Here is a 12,469-nt window from a genome sequence, read left to right on the forward strand (position 1 = left end):
AAGCTGCCAAAGATTGAGAAGAGCTGTACAGGTTCGCAAGTGTTTGCCTAACTTCTTTGTGAATTTAGCCCCAGATCTTTTGATGTTCCCAATTTTCTGATGGGAACATCAGATCAATTGATCATCAGACGAGGGAGTGGGGAATGGTGGGGAGGACGAGGGGACAGGGGAGTTGAAGATGGTGGGGACGAGGGGGAATGGAGAATGGTTGAGATGACAGGAGACTGGGAGATAGTGGGGAAGACGAGGGGAAGGGGGAAGAGGGGAATGGTAGGGAGAACGAGGGGATGGGGGTGGGGGATGTAATGGTAGGGAGGACGAGAGGACGGAGGAGTAGGAGATTATTTGAAGGACGAGGGGATGGTGGAGTAGGGAATGGTTAGGAAGACGAGGGGATGCTGGAGTGGAGGATGAAGGGGGAGGAAAAAGGGACGAGGGAGTGAGGAATGGTAGGAAGAACGAGGGGACAGGGGAGGGGGGAATGGTGGGGAGGACGAGGGGACAGGGGAGTAGGAGATTGTGGGGAGGACGAGGGGACTGGGAAGGGGGGAATGTTGGGAAGGACTAGGAGACAGGGGAAGGTTGCTGTGGCTCAGTAACGCCCATGCGTTGCCGAGCCATAGCAATGCGTGGCCAGGTACAGAAAGAATATAAATAAAAATGGAAATGTTCGTTTATTCAAAATCGCTAATCTCCGAAAGTTCTTCACCGATTGCTTTGAAATTTTCACACAACGTTCCATTCGCATCCGAGCGGGTTTTTATATACATATTATATAGATGTCACTTTTGTGACGAGAAAAAAACATGCTTTTTTGAAAAACAGTTTTTTTTATGTTTTTCATGTGAGGGAAATCTTCGAAACCCTTTTACTGATTGCTTTTAAATTTTGACACAACGTTGCATACGAATAGGAGCGTGTTTTTATATACCTAATATATAGAAGCCAAACCTGTGTCAGGTAAAAACATATTAAAAAAAAACAGCGCCATCTGTTGAACCTAAGAGCAACACAAGCTGTGATCTCCGAAAGTTCTTCACCGATTGCTTTAAAATTTTGACACAATGTTCCATTGGAATATGCGCGATTTTATATACCTACTACATAGATGCTACACCTGTCACAGGAGAAAAAATTTGTTTGTTTTTTAAACAGCGCAATCTGCACCACACCCTATACTAAATATGCTACGATTCCTTTTCTATGTTTCCGATTTCATTGATAAAATGAATTTTCACAGATTTCGATTTATTTTGATTTTTATTTAATTATTTTGTGTGACATTGCCTTAGAATTGAGTTGTGTTGTTTATCATACCGTTCATTTCATGAGTATAGTTTATTTTTGAATTTTTTCATTTCGTTTTTTTAACTGCTCTTCTTATTTTTCGCTGATGGGAACATCAGATAATTTGATGATCCCAATTTTCTGATGGGAACAGATCATATGGGAATGCATCGGACAAGGAAGTGGGGAATTGTGGGGAGGACGAGGAGACAGGAGAGATAGTGGGGGAGGACGAGGGGACAGTGGAGTGGGGAATGTTAGGTAGGACGAGGGGACGGGGAAGAGGGTTGTGGTAGGGAGGACGAGGGGGATGGGAAGTGGGAAATGGTGGGGAGGATTGGGGGACGGGAATGTTGCTGTGTCTCTGCAACACACATGTGTTGCTGAGCCACAGCAATGCGAGGCGAGGTACAGCTAGAATGAATAAAAAAGGACAATAGGTCTTCTGGAGTTTCATTTATCTATTTAAATGATAGTGCAACAATAGTAACACCTTAATGGTCTAGTTGCAGGTTAGTACAGTGACTTATGTTGTGTAGAAAATATTTACGTCATATGTTACTGAGAATAGTGACACTCTTTTTTTGTCTTCATATATAATGGTCAGCCAACAATGGTGAGATTCAAGAACTATGTAATGATGTTATGAGTACGTAGTCAACACATGTTTAACTAACATTGTCAATTCCTTGTTTTCCCTACTTCAAGCTTGTGTGATCATATATCAACTTGGTTGATGAATGATATCCTCAGCAGTCATCTTGTCTAACTGATGATGGTAACAAAATATTGCTCTCCTCTCAAGTCAGTATGATTAGATGTCAACTAGTGTAAAGTAGGATATCATAAATTACAGTAATATTAATTGGCCAAGATAACATATTTTTGTTCATACAAATAGCTAACATTGCGAATTTACGAATGTTGGTGTTTAGGTTTAGGTATCTTTATCAAAGATAACCTTAATCTTTGTTAACTGATGATGGCACCAATGTTTATCTTTCCTCCATCAAGTTTCGTCAAATAGCAACTTTTAGATTCCAATAATACTTTTGATAAATAATGGCAACAATGTTTTTTCTTTCCACTGACTAGTATTACCAACATTGTATTGCCGAGACTTTATGGCATAGGACACTTATAATGGTCATTTTACAAGGCTGGAGCTAACGGCTCACCCTTGTAAATTCATCTATTGTAGGGTTCTGAATACCTTCATTCTGGGAGACCCCCTGCTGGATATATGTAATGATTAAAGATATAATGTCACAGAGAGATGGATTACTGCAGGCATTTTTAGTCCAACTTTAGTTAGACCGAGGCTATTTGAGCTGTGCATTTGGGGTGATTTTGAGGCAGCATTGCCCTAGAATGTGTTAAATGTTAAAAACTGAGGCTGTGCTAATATATTCAATGTCATGGTATGATTATTTTATAATAGTTCTATGACACATTGTCTCATCACCGTATTTTTATAAAATACATATTATCTTTACAATATATAATCTTTACAATTTTTAGATAACTGTCACTCAATTTATGTCAAAAATTTACTTTAGTATTTAGATTTTTATACATCTGTTTAGTATTGCCAGCATTGAAATGATTTTAATAAGTTGTTACCAGTTAAGTTCCCGATCCAGGTAATGAAAGTATCTACTTGTTGTTATATGACTAATGTACTGCCCTTTTTTATGTAAATTTTTCAAATTATGAATATATTGCAATTTTAAAATAAAGTAGGTAATTGATTTACATAATAATACCACCACTAGCGCTCTGGTTACAAGCAATAAATTATCAAATAAGGATTGGTAAGATGTTAGATATCTTTAATGGTGATCTATTCTGATTATTTTTAACACAGTTATCCTCTGTTAAATTTGGAATGGAAAATCGATTTGCATAATATTTAAAGTTGGTATTTCCTTTCAATAGTTTAAAAGTTGTTCGTCAAGGACGGTTTATTTCAACACTTTACAGAAACCTCTAGAATCGTTATGGTTAATGAATAATAACAATTGTGGTATCTTGACAGGCATGACAGCCCTGCGCTGGGCAGCCGAAGGTGGTCACGACAACACTGTGAAGGTCCTCCTCGACGCTGGAGCAGACGTCATCGTTGCAGATAATAATAGTAAGAATCACACTTATGCATCCAAACATTATTTAACATTCATATCACACACCAAACCTCAAGTATGGTGTAACGAAATAGAATATTTTTATTTTATGATACAATATGTAGTACTAATGGTGTCAAGTTCCCCAGCCTACCTAAGAAACAATAAATGTTCAATTTATAGTAACATTATTCAAAAGAAAGATACACTCAAAATAATAATTATACTGCAGTGCAACACATTACATATATTTTGCTACATAATTCACTATGTATATGAAGAAGAAAATTACTTACATAAGAGCATAAGAACAAATGTAACTGCAGACGGCCTATTGGTCCATCAAAGGCAGCACCTATTTATAACCACCCAATCCCACTCTTATACTTTTCCAACCCACATTTAAAACAATCGAGGGACTAATAGATCAGCTAAAGGGCGATTTAAGTAGGATCATTGGAAAACATTTGTCTCACTAATTCATTGTTTATATTTACCATTTTATGCTATAATTACCTATGTATTATGCTTGTATGTTTGCTGTATCAGATGGGCCATTGGGCTACATCAGATGGGCCAATTGGCTGCATCTGATGGGCCAATGGGCCGTCTGCGTTGTCCAAGTATTGTACCTCACCTTACTTCACCACTCTCTCCTGCCTATTTATACCCATCACTCGATCTGTAAAATCACTCCTTCTGAAGATGTATTAATATACGAAAGTACTTAAGGAAATTCCTGTTTCATTTTTCCTCCGTGGTCTGATATATATATATATATATATATATATATATATATATATATATATATATATATATATATATATATATATATATATATATATATATATATATCTATATATATATATATATATATATATATATATATATATATATATATATATATATATATATATATATATATTTATATATATATATATATATATATATATATATATTTATATATATATATATATATATATATTTATATATATATATATATATATATATATATATATATATATATATATATATATATATATAAATATATATATATATATATATATATATATATATATATAAATATATATATATATATATATATATATATGTCGTACCTAGTAGCCAGAACTCACTTCTCAGCCTACTATGCAAGGCCAAATTTGCCTAGTAAGCCAAGTTTTCATGAATTAATTGTTTTTCGACTACCTAACCTACCTAACCTAACCTAACCTAACTTTTTCGGCTACCTAACCTAACCTAACCTATAAAGATAGGTTAGGTTAGGTAGGGTTGGTTAGGTTCGGTCATATATCTACGTTAATTTTAACTCCAATAAAAAAAATTGACCTCATACATAATGAAATGGGTAGCTTTATCATTTCATAAGAAAAAAATTAGAGAAAATATATTAATTCAGGAAAACTTGGCTTATTAGGCAAATTTGGTCTTGCATATTAGGCTGAGAAGTGCGTTCTGGCTACTAGGTACGACATATATATATATATATATATATATATATATATATATATATATATATATATATATATATATATATATATATATATATATATATATATATATATATATATATATATGTCGTACCTAGTAGCCAGAACTCACTTTTTGGCCTACTATTCAAGGCCCGATTTGCCTAATAAGCCAAGTTTTCCTGAAATAATATATTTTCTCTAATTTTTTTCTTATGACATGATAAAGCTACCCATTTCATTATGTATGAGGTCAATTTTTTTTTATTGGAGTTAAAATTAACGTAGATATATGACCGAACCTACCTAACCTAACCTAACCTATCTTTATAGGTTAGGTTAGGTTAGGTAGCCGAAAACGTTAGGTTAGGTTAGGTAGGTTAGGTAGACGAAAAACCATTAATTCATGAAAACTTGGCTTATTAGGCAAATTTGGCCTTGCATAGTAGGCTGAGAAGTGCGTTCTGGCTACTAGGTACGACATATATATATATATATATATATATATATATATATATATATATATATATATATATATATATATATATATATATATATATATATGTTTCATTGAATATGACCGCATATTCTGTATTTATTATTTTCTGGTTTAGGGCTTCTATCCCTCTAACTATTTTCTTAGCATCAGGGCTTAATTGAAATAGGAGTTCTCCAAAACTCATTTTCGTACTTTTAAGGTGAAGAAAAGAAGTGATTTACTATAGAGTGTATTACACTTATTTGTATAATTTGCACGACGTTTCGAACCTCCATGGTTCAGAAGACACAGAAGACAATGTCCAACATAACAGGCCAATTACACTGGATTAATCTTTGTGTTTAGATAGGAGATGCCTCGTATGGGCCAATAAGCCTTCTGCAGCCCCTATGTTTATCCCTTATGTATCCCCCCATGTTTTCACCTTCATTGTATTATCACCTGACCTAATGCGGGTATAAAATCAACTAGTATTGTAAGATCTGTTCACTTGAGAATGAACCATGGAGGTTCGAAACGTCGTGCAAATTATACAAATAAGTGTAATACACTCTATAGTAAATCACTTCTTTTCTTCACCTTAAAAGTACGAAAAGGAGTTTTGGAGAACTCCTATTTCAATTAAGCCCTGATGCTAAGAAAATAGTTAGAGGGATAGAAGCCCTAAACCAGAAAATAATAAATACAGAATATGCGGTCATATTCAATGAAACATGTTTGAAAGAAAACCTGCTGCCAGTATACACCAATATATATATATATATATATATATATATATATATATATATATATATATATATATATATATATATATATATATATATATATATATATATAGCTTTGAGGCACTCCATTTACAACATTTTCCCACTCTGACTTAACCCCATTTATACTAACTCTGTTTTCTTTGGTATAGACTTGCCCTAATCTAACTTAATACAGCACCTCCAATACCATAAGTCTATCTTTTTAATCAGTCTTTTTGCTAAAGTCAAGATACAAAACATCACAATCCTTACCACTATCAACTGCCTCAACTACGACTATATGTATTACCTAGTTATCTGGTTATATGCCTATAGAACTCAAGTATACCACTATTAACTGCCTCAAGGTGGGGTCCCTTGATTGTTTCAAGCGTTGCTGGGACATATAAATGTGTAGGATTGGGTAGTTAAAAATAGGAGCTGCCTCTTATGGGCCAAAAGCCCTTCTGTAGTTACCTTTGTTGTTATATTGTTATCACACAACGTCACATATTGAACACATAAGAACAAAGGCAACTGCAGAAGGCCTATTGGCCCATACGAGGCAGCTCCTATTTATAACCACCCAATCCCACTCATATACATGTCCAACCCATGCTTGAAACAATCGAGGGACCCCACCTCCACAATGGTACGCGGCAATTGGTTCCACAAATCAACAACCCTGTTACTGAACCAGTATTTACCCAAGTCTTTCCTAAATCTAAACTTATCCAATTTTATCTTATCTTATACCCATTATTTCGTGTTCTGTCTTGAGTTGATACTTTTAATACCCTATTAATATCCCCTTTGTTATGTCCATTCACCCACTTGTAAACCTCTATCATGTCAGCTTTGTTAATCTTTCTTCATATGAAAGATTTCTAATTTGGGGAATTAACTTAGTCATCCTACGCTGGACACGTTCAAGTGAATTTATATCCATTCTATAATATGGCGACCAAAACTGAACTGCATAATCTAAATGGGGCCTAACTAGAGCAAGATATAGCTTGAGAACCACACCAGGTGTCTTGTTACTAACGCTGCGATTAATAAATCCAAGTGTTATTACGAACACTTGGATTTATTTTATTATTATTTATTTGCCTTATTACGAACATTTATGCATTGATCCTTTTGTTTTAAATTCTTACTACTCATAACTCCCAGATCCCTTTCGCAATCCAACTTCGCAATCTCAACACCATCTAGCTCGTATCTTGTAACTCTATCATCATTACCTAACCTCAGAACTTTACATTTATCAGTATTAAACTGATTGGCATCTGCCAATCCTTTGACAATTTCAAAACCCTATCTAGATCAACTTGAAGTGATAGTGAGTCCTCCTCCGAATTTATTTCCCTACCGATTTTCGTATCATCGGCAAATTTACAAATGTTGCTACTCAAACCTGAATCTAAATCATTTATATATATTATAAATATATATCAGGTGCAGTCACAGTGAGAGGTTGTGTTAGCTGGAGCTCCGATTCTAGTAACATTATTATTGCAAGGATTAGTGAAGGATTTGGTGAGTCTGGTTGGAGCTCTGAGAGCAGAGATGGATTCCCTGCGGGAGGAGGTACGACGGCTGAGATTTCGGGAGGAAACGAAGGAGGAGGCCAGTGTTGACGGGACCTCATTAAGAAGGACTGACAGATCCAGTATTAAGAAGACCTCGTCTAGGCAAATTGTGAAAACAGGGGTCTTAAGAAGACCTTGGCAAAACCGACAAATAATACCCTACACCTAAGGACTTTTAATGCATTTGACGTATTAGAGGACGAGTGCTGTGGTGAACCTGTTGTTCAAAGAGGAGACAATGCAACGAGGAGCATTGAAGCGCAGGTCCCTCAAACTGCTCGAAAGGAAAAGGGAGGATCGAAGCGAATTTTGGTTGTGGGAGATTTCCAGGTGAGGTATTTAGACAGAACGTTTTGTGCCAGAGATAGGGGGAACAGATTAAGGGTTTGCTATCCGGGAGCTGGAATTGGTGATATTGTTGGAAACATGAATGATATTATGACGGGAAATGGAAACAAACCCATTATTTGTATTAGTGCAGGGGGTAATGATGTTGGGCTAGTTATGAGTGAGGAACTAATACAGAGATTCAGGACAGCCATTGAATTAGTTAGGATAAAGGGAGGAATCCCGATCATATGTGGCATTCTTCCAAGAAAGGGAGTGGGAAATGAATGGATGTCAAGGGCACTTGGTGTCAATTGCCGGCTGGAAAGATATTGCAAATCAAATGCAATATCTTTCATAGACAACTGGGAACACTTCTATGGAAGAAATGAAATGTATGCTCGTGATGGGGTGCATCTATCGAGAGCTGGGGTTGTTGCTGTTGCGAACTCGTTGGAAGAAGTGGTTAGAGGTGTTTGTTTGGGTTTAAACTGTTAGTAGATAGAGGTATGGGAATTGATTTGGAGGAAGGAGATAATAAAAGTATGTGTTTGTGGGAGAAAGGAATTCGGCCTCTCAAAATTCCTGAAAGCCTAACAACCCCATAACCCTCCCTCCGACCCACCCACACATAATACACATAGTCAGCAACGAGAAGACATAACGTATTGCGCACCCGGCACAACCTCCGCAGAAAGGACAAAAACAAAATACCTCAAAAGGCCACCCCGACACCCCGGCCCACAAACCCCAACCAACACGTCCCGAAACCAATCAAGCAAGCCCCTCAACCGCTCACAAAAAGAAAAGACATGCAACTGAGTCTCAGGGAGGCCACAGTGCACACACGCGTCAGAGGCACGCAAACCCAGCATGCACAACCGCGCATTCGTCGCCAACGACAAATGCAAGAACCGAAACAACAATTCCCGCTGTTGCGGTGCCAGAAACCGAGCCCCCAACGCCACCCACACCACCCCCTAATCCCAACACGGGAACAAACCCTCCACCCGCGGCGGAACACGACGAAATAAAACCCTATACACCGCCTTAAACGACAAGGACATGAAACCCTGACAACGGCAGACCTCCCGAAAAATGGCCACTGCCCAAGAGTAAACAGGAGGGGTGCAGAAGGCCGCCTCCTGACAAACACCAAAATTCACCAAAAAGCTAAACTGAACAGAGCAATAATAAATACCTAAAGCATTGAGCCCCCCACCCAACTCGAACCCCTGACACAACGAGACCCAGAACAGCGCCCGAGCCCTAGTAAACACATAAGGAATACCCACCCCACCCTCCCGCACAGCCAACACCAACGTCGACCGACGAACCGGGTGGTAATGACCGCACCACACATAATGATAAACCTGGCGTTCCAACCCGAAAGCCAGCTTGCGATCCAGGGGGAAGCACCGAGCCACGAACCAGACAGCTAATAGGACGCGAACCAGGTATATCTTGAGGTTATCTTGTGATAATTTCGGGGCTTTTTAGTTTCCCTGCGGCCCGGTCCTCGACCAGGCCTCCACCCCCAGGAAGCAGCCCGTAACAGCTGACTAACACCCAGGTACCTATTTTACTGCTAGGTAAGACCGGACATAATGAGGTGATAGCCGATTGGTAAAATGCTATGCCCAAGATTACTATCCGAGTGCCGGCGGTGGGGTGGTTCAAATAGCCTCGGCTATCACCTCATTATGTCTGGTTGTGATGGTCAAGTGGATTAAGGCGTCTTGTACATACCAGTTGCGTTTGCTCCTGGGAGTATGGGTTCGAGTCACTTCTGGGGTGTGAGTTTTCAGTTGCATATTGTCCAGGGGACCATTCAGGCTTGTTCGCATTTGTGTTCCTCACGTGTGCCCCAAAGAATGAGGTGATTTGGTAAAATGCTATGCCCAAGATTACTATCCGAGTGCCGGCGGTGGGGTGGTTCAAATAGCCTCGGCTATCATCTCATTATGTCCGGTCGTGATGGTCAAGTGGATTAAGGCGTCTTGTACATACCAGTTGCGTTTGCTCCTGGGAGTATGGGTTCGAGTCACTTCTGGGGTGTGAGTTTTCAGTTGCATATTGTCCAGGGGACCATTCAGGCTTGTTCGCATTTGTGTTCCTCACGTGTGCCCCAAAGAATGAGGTGATTTGGTAAAATGCTATGCCCAAGATTACTATCCGAGTGCCGGCGATGGGGTGGTTCAAATAGCCTCGGCTATCACCTCATTATGTCCAGTCGTGATGGTCAAGTGGATTAAGGCGTCTTGTACATACCAGTTGCGTTTGCTCCTGGGAGTATGGGTTCGAGTCACTTCTGGGGTGTGAGTTTTCAGTTGCATATTGTCCTAGGGACCATTCAGGCTTGTTCGCATTTGTGTTCCTCACGTGTGCCCCAAAGAATGAGGTGATTTGGTAAAATGCTATGCCCAAGATTACTATCCGAGTGCCGGCGGTGGGGTGGTTCAAATAGCCTCGGCTATCACCTCATTATGTCCGGTCGTGATGGTCAAGTGGATTAAGGTGTCTTGTACATACCAGTTGCGTTTGCTCCTGGGAGTATGGGTTCGAGTCACTTCTGGGGTGTGAGTTTTCAGTTGCATATTGTCCTGGGGACCATTCAGGCTTGTTCGCATTTGTGTTCCTCACGTGTGCCCCAAAGAATGAGGTGATTTGGTAAAATGCTATGCCCAAGATTACTATCCGAGTGCCGGCGGTGGGGTGGTTCAAATAGCCTCGGCTATCACCTCATTATGTCCGGTCGTGATGGTCAAGTGGATTAAGGCGTCTTGTACATACCAGTTGCGTTTGCTCCTGGGAGTATGGGTTCGAGTCACTTCTGGGGTGTGAGTTTTCAGTTGCATATTGTCCTGGGGACCATTCAGGCTTGTTCGCATTTGTGTTCCTCACGTGTGCCCCAAAGAATGAGGTGAATTGGTAAAATGCTATGCCTAAGATTACTATCCGAGTGCCGGCGGTGGGGTGGTTCAAATAGCCTCGGCTATCACCTCATTATGTCCGGTCGTGATAGCCAAGTGGATTAAGGCGTCTTGTACATACCAGTTGCGTTTGCTCCTGGGAGTATGGGTTCGAGTCACTTCTGGGGTGTGAGTTTTCAGTTGCATATTGTCCTGGGGACCATTCAGGCTTGTTCGCATTTGTGTTCCTCACGTGTGCCCCAAAGAATGAGGTGATTTGGTAAAATGCTATGCCCAAGATTACTATCCGAGTGCCGGCGGTGGGGTGGTTCATATAGCCTCGGCTATCACCTCATTATGTCCGGTCGTGATAGCCAAGTGGATTAAGGCGTCTTGTACATACCAGTTGCGTTTGCTCCTGGGAGTATGGGTTCGAGTCACTTCTGGGGTGTGAGTTTTCAGTTATATATATATATATATATATATATATATATATATATATATATATATATATATATATATATATATATATATATATATATACATATATATATATATATACATATATATATATATATATATATACATATATATATATATATTATTAAATATAACCGAAAGGTAAGATTAATAATTCTAACACGAATTTTCTCAATCTTTCGTACATTTCCTTTCACTGTTGGAGGTAATTCAAAAATCAATTCTCCAAAATTCATTTTTATTTCTAGTCTGACGCGACACGAGCGCGTTTCGTAAAACTTATTACATTTTCAAAGACTTTAGTTTACAAATACACAACTGAATAGAACTTACACATCTCCGGTTTTGTTTATATCTACATTTGAGTGAGGTGGATGGGGTGAGGTGGCATTAATAGGGTATTAATTTCATCAACACAAGACAGAACAAGAGGTGGCATTAATATTGTATTAATTTCATCAACACAAGACAGAACACGAAACAATGGGTATTGAAATGGAAGTGATTGTAGAAAGCCTATTGGTCCATATTTCTTGATGCTTCTATATTGGAGCGGAGTCTTGAGGTGGGTAGAATATAGTTGTGCATTAATTGGCTGTTGATTGCTGGTGTTGACTTCTTAATGTGTAGTGCCTCGCAAACGTCAAGCCGCCTGCTATCGCTGTATCTATCGATGATTTCTGTGTTGTTTACTAGGATTTCTCTGGCGATGGTTTGGTTGTGGGAAGAGATTATATGTTCCTTAATGGAGCCCTGTTGTTTATGCATCGTTAAACGCCTAGAAAGAGATGTTGTTGTCTTGCCTATATACTGGGTTTTTTGGAGCTTACAGTCCCCAAGTGGGCATTTGAAGGCATTGACGACGTTGGTCTCTTTTAAAGCGTTCTGCTTTGTGTCTGGAGAGTTTCTCATGAGTAGGCTGGCCGTTTTTCTGGTTTTATAGTAAATCGTCAGTTGTATCCTCTGATTTTTGTCTGTAGGGATAACGTTTCTATTAACAATATCTTTCA

The 12,469-nt window shown here is 38.8% G+C and overlaps 1 protein-coding gene across 1 annotated transcript in view; it reads left to right on the forward strand.

The window, feature by feature from the left end:
- Positions 1 to 12,469, forward strand: part of LOC138352863 (uncharacterized) — a 146,620-nt gene that overhangs the window by 17,381 nt on the left and 116,770 nt on the right. The window contains exon 2 of the mRNA XM_069305415.1: positions 3,326 to 3,486. Coding sequence (XP_069161516.1) covers positions 3,326 to 3,486 — 161 coding nt within the window. The remainder of the gene's footprint in view (positions 1 to 3,325; positions 3,487 to 12,469) is intronic.

Source organism: Procambarus clarkii, chromosome 55 (genome assembly GCF_040958095.1).
Source record: "Procambarus clarkii isolate CNS0578487 chromosome 55, FALCON_Pclarkii_2.0, whole genome shotgun sequence".
NCBI classification, from domain to species: Eukaryota; Metazoa; Arthropoda; class Malacostraca; order Decapoda; family Cambaridae; genus Procambarus; species Procambarus clarkii.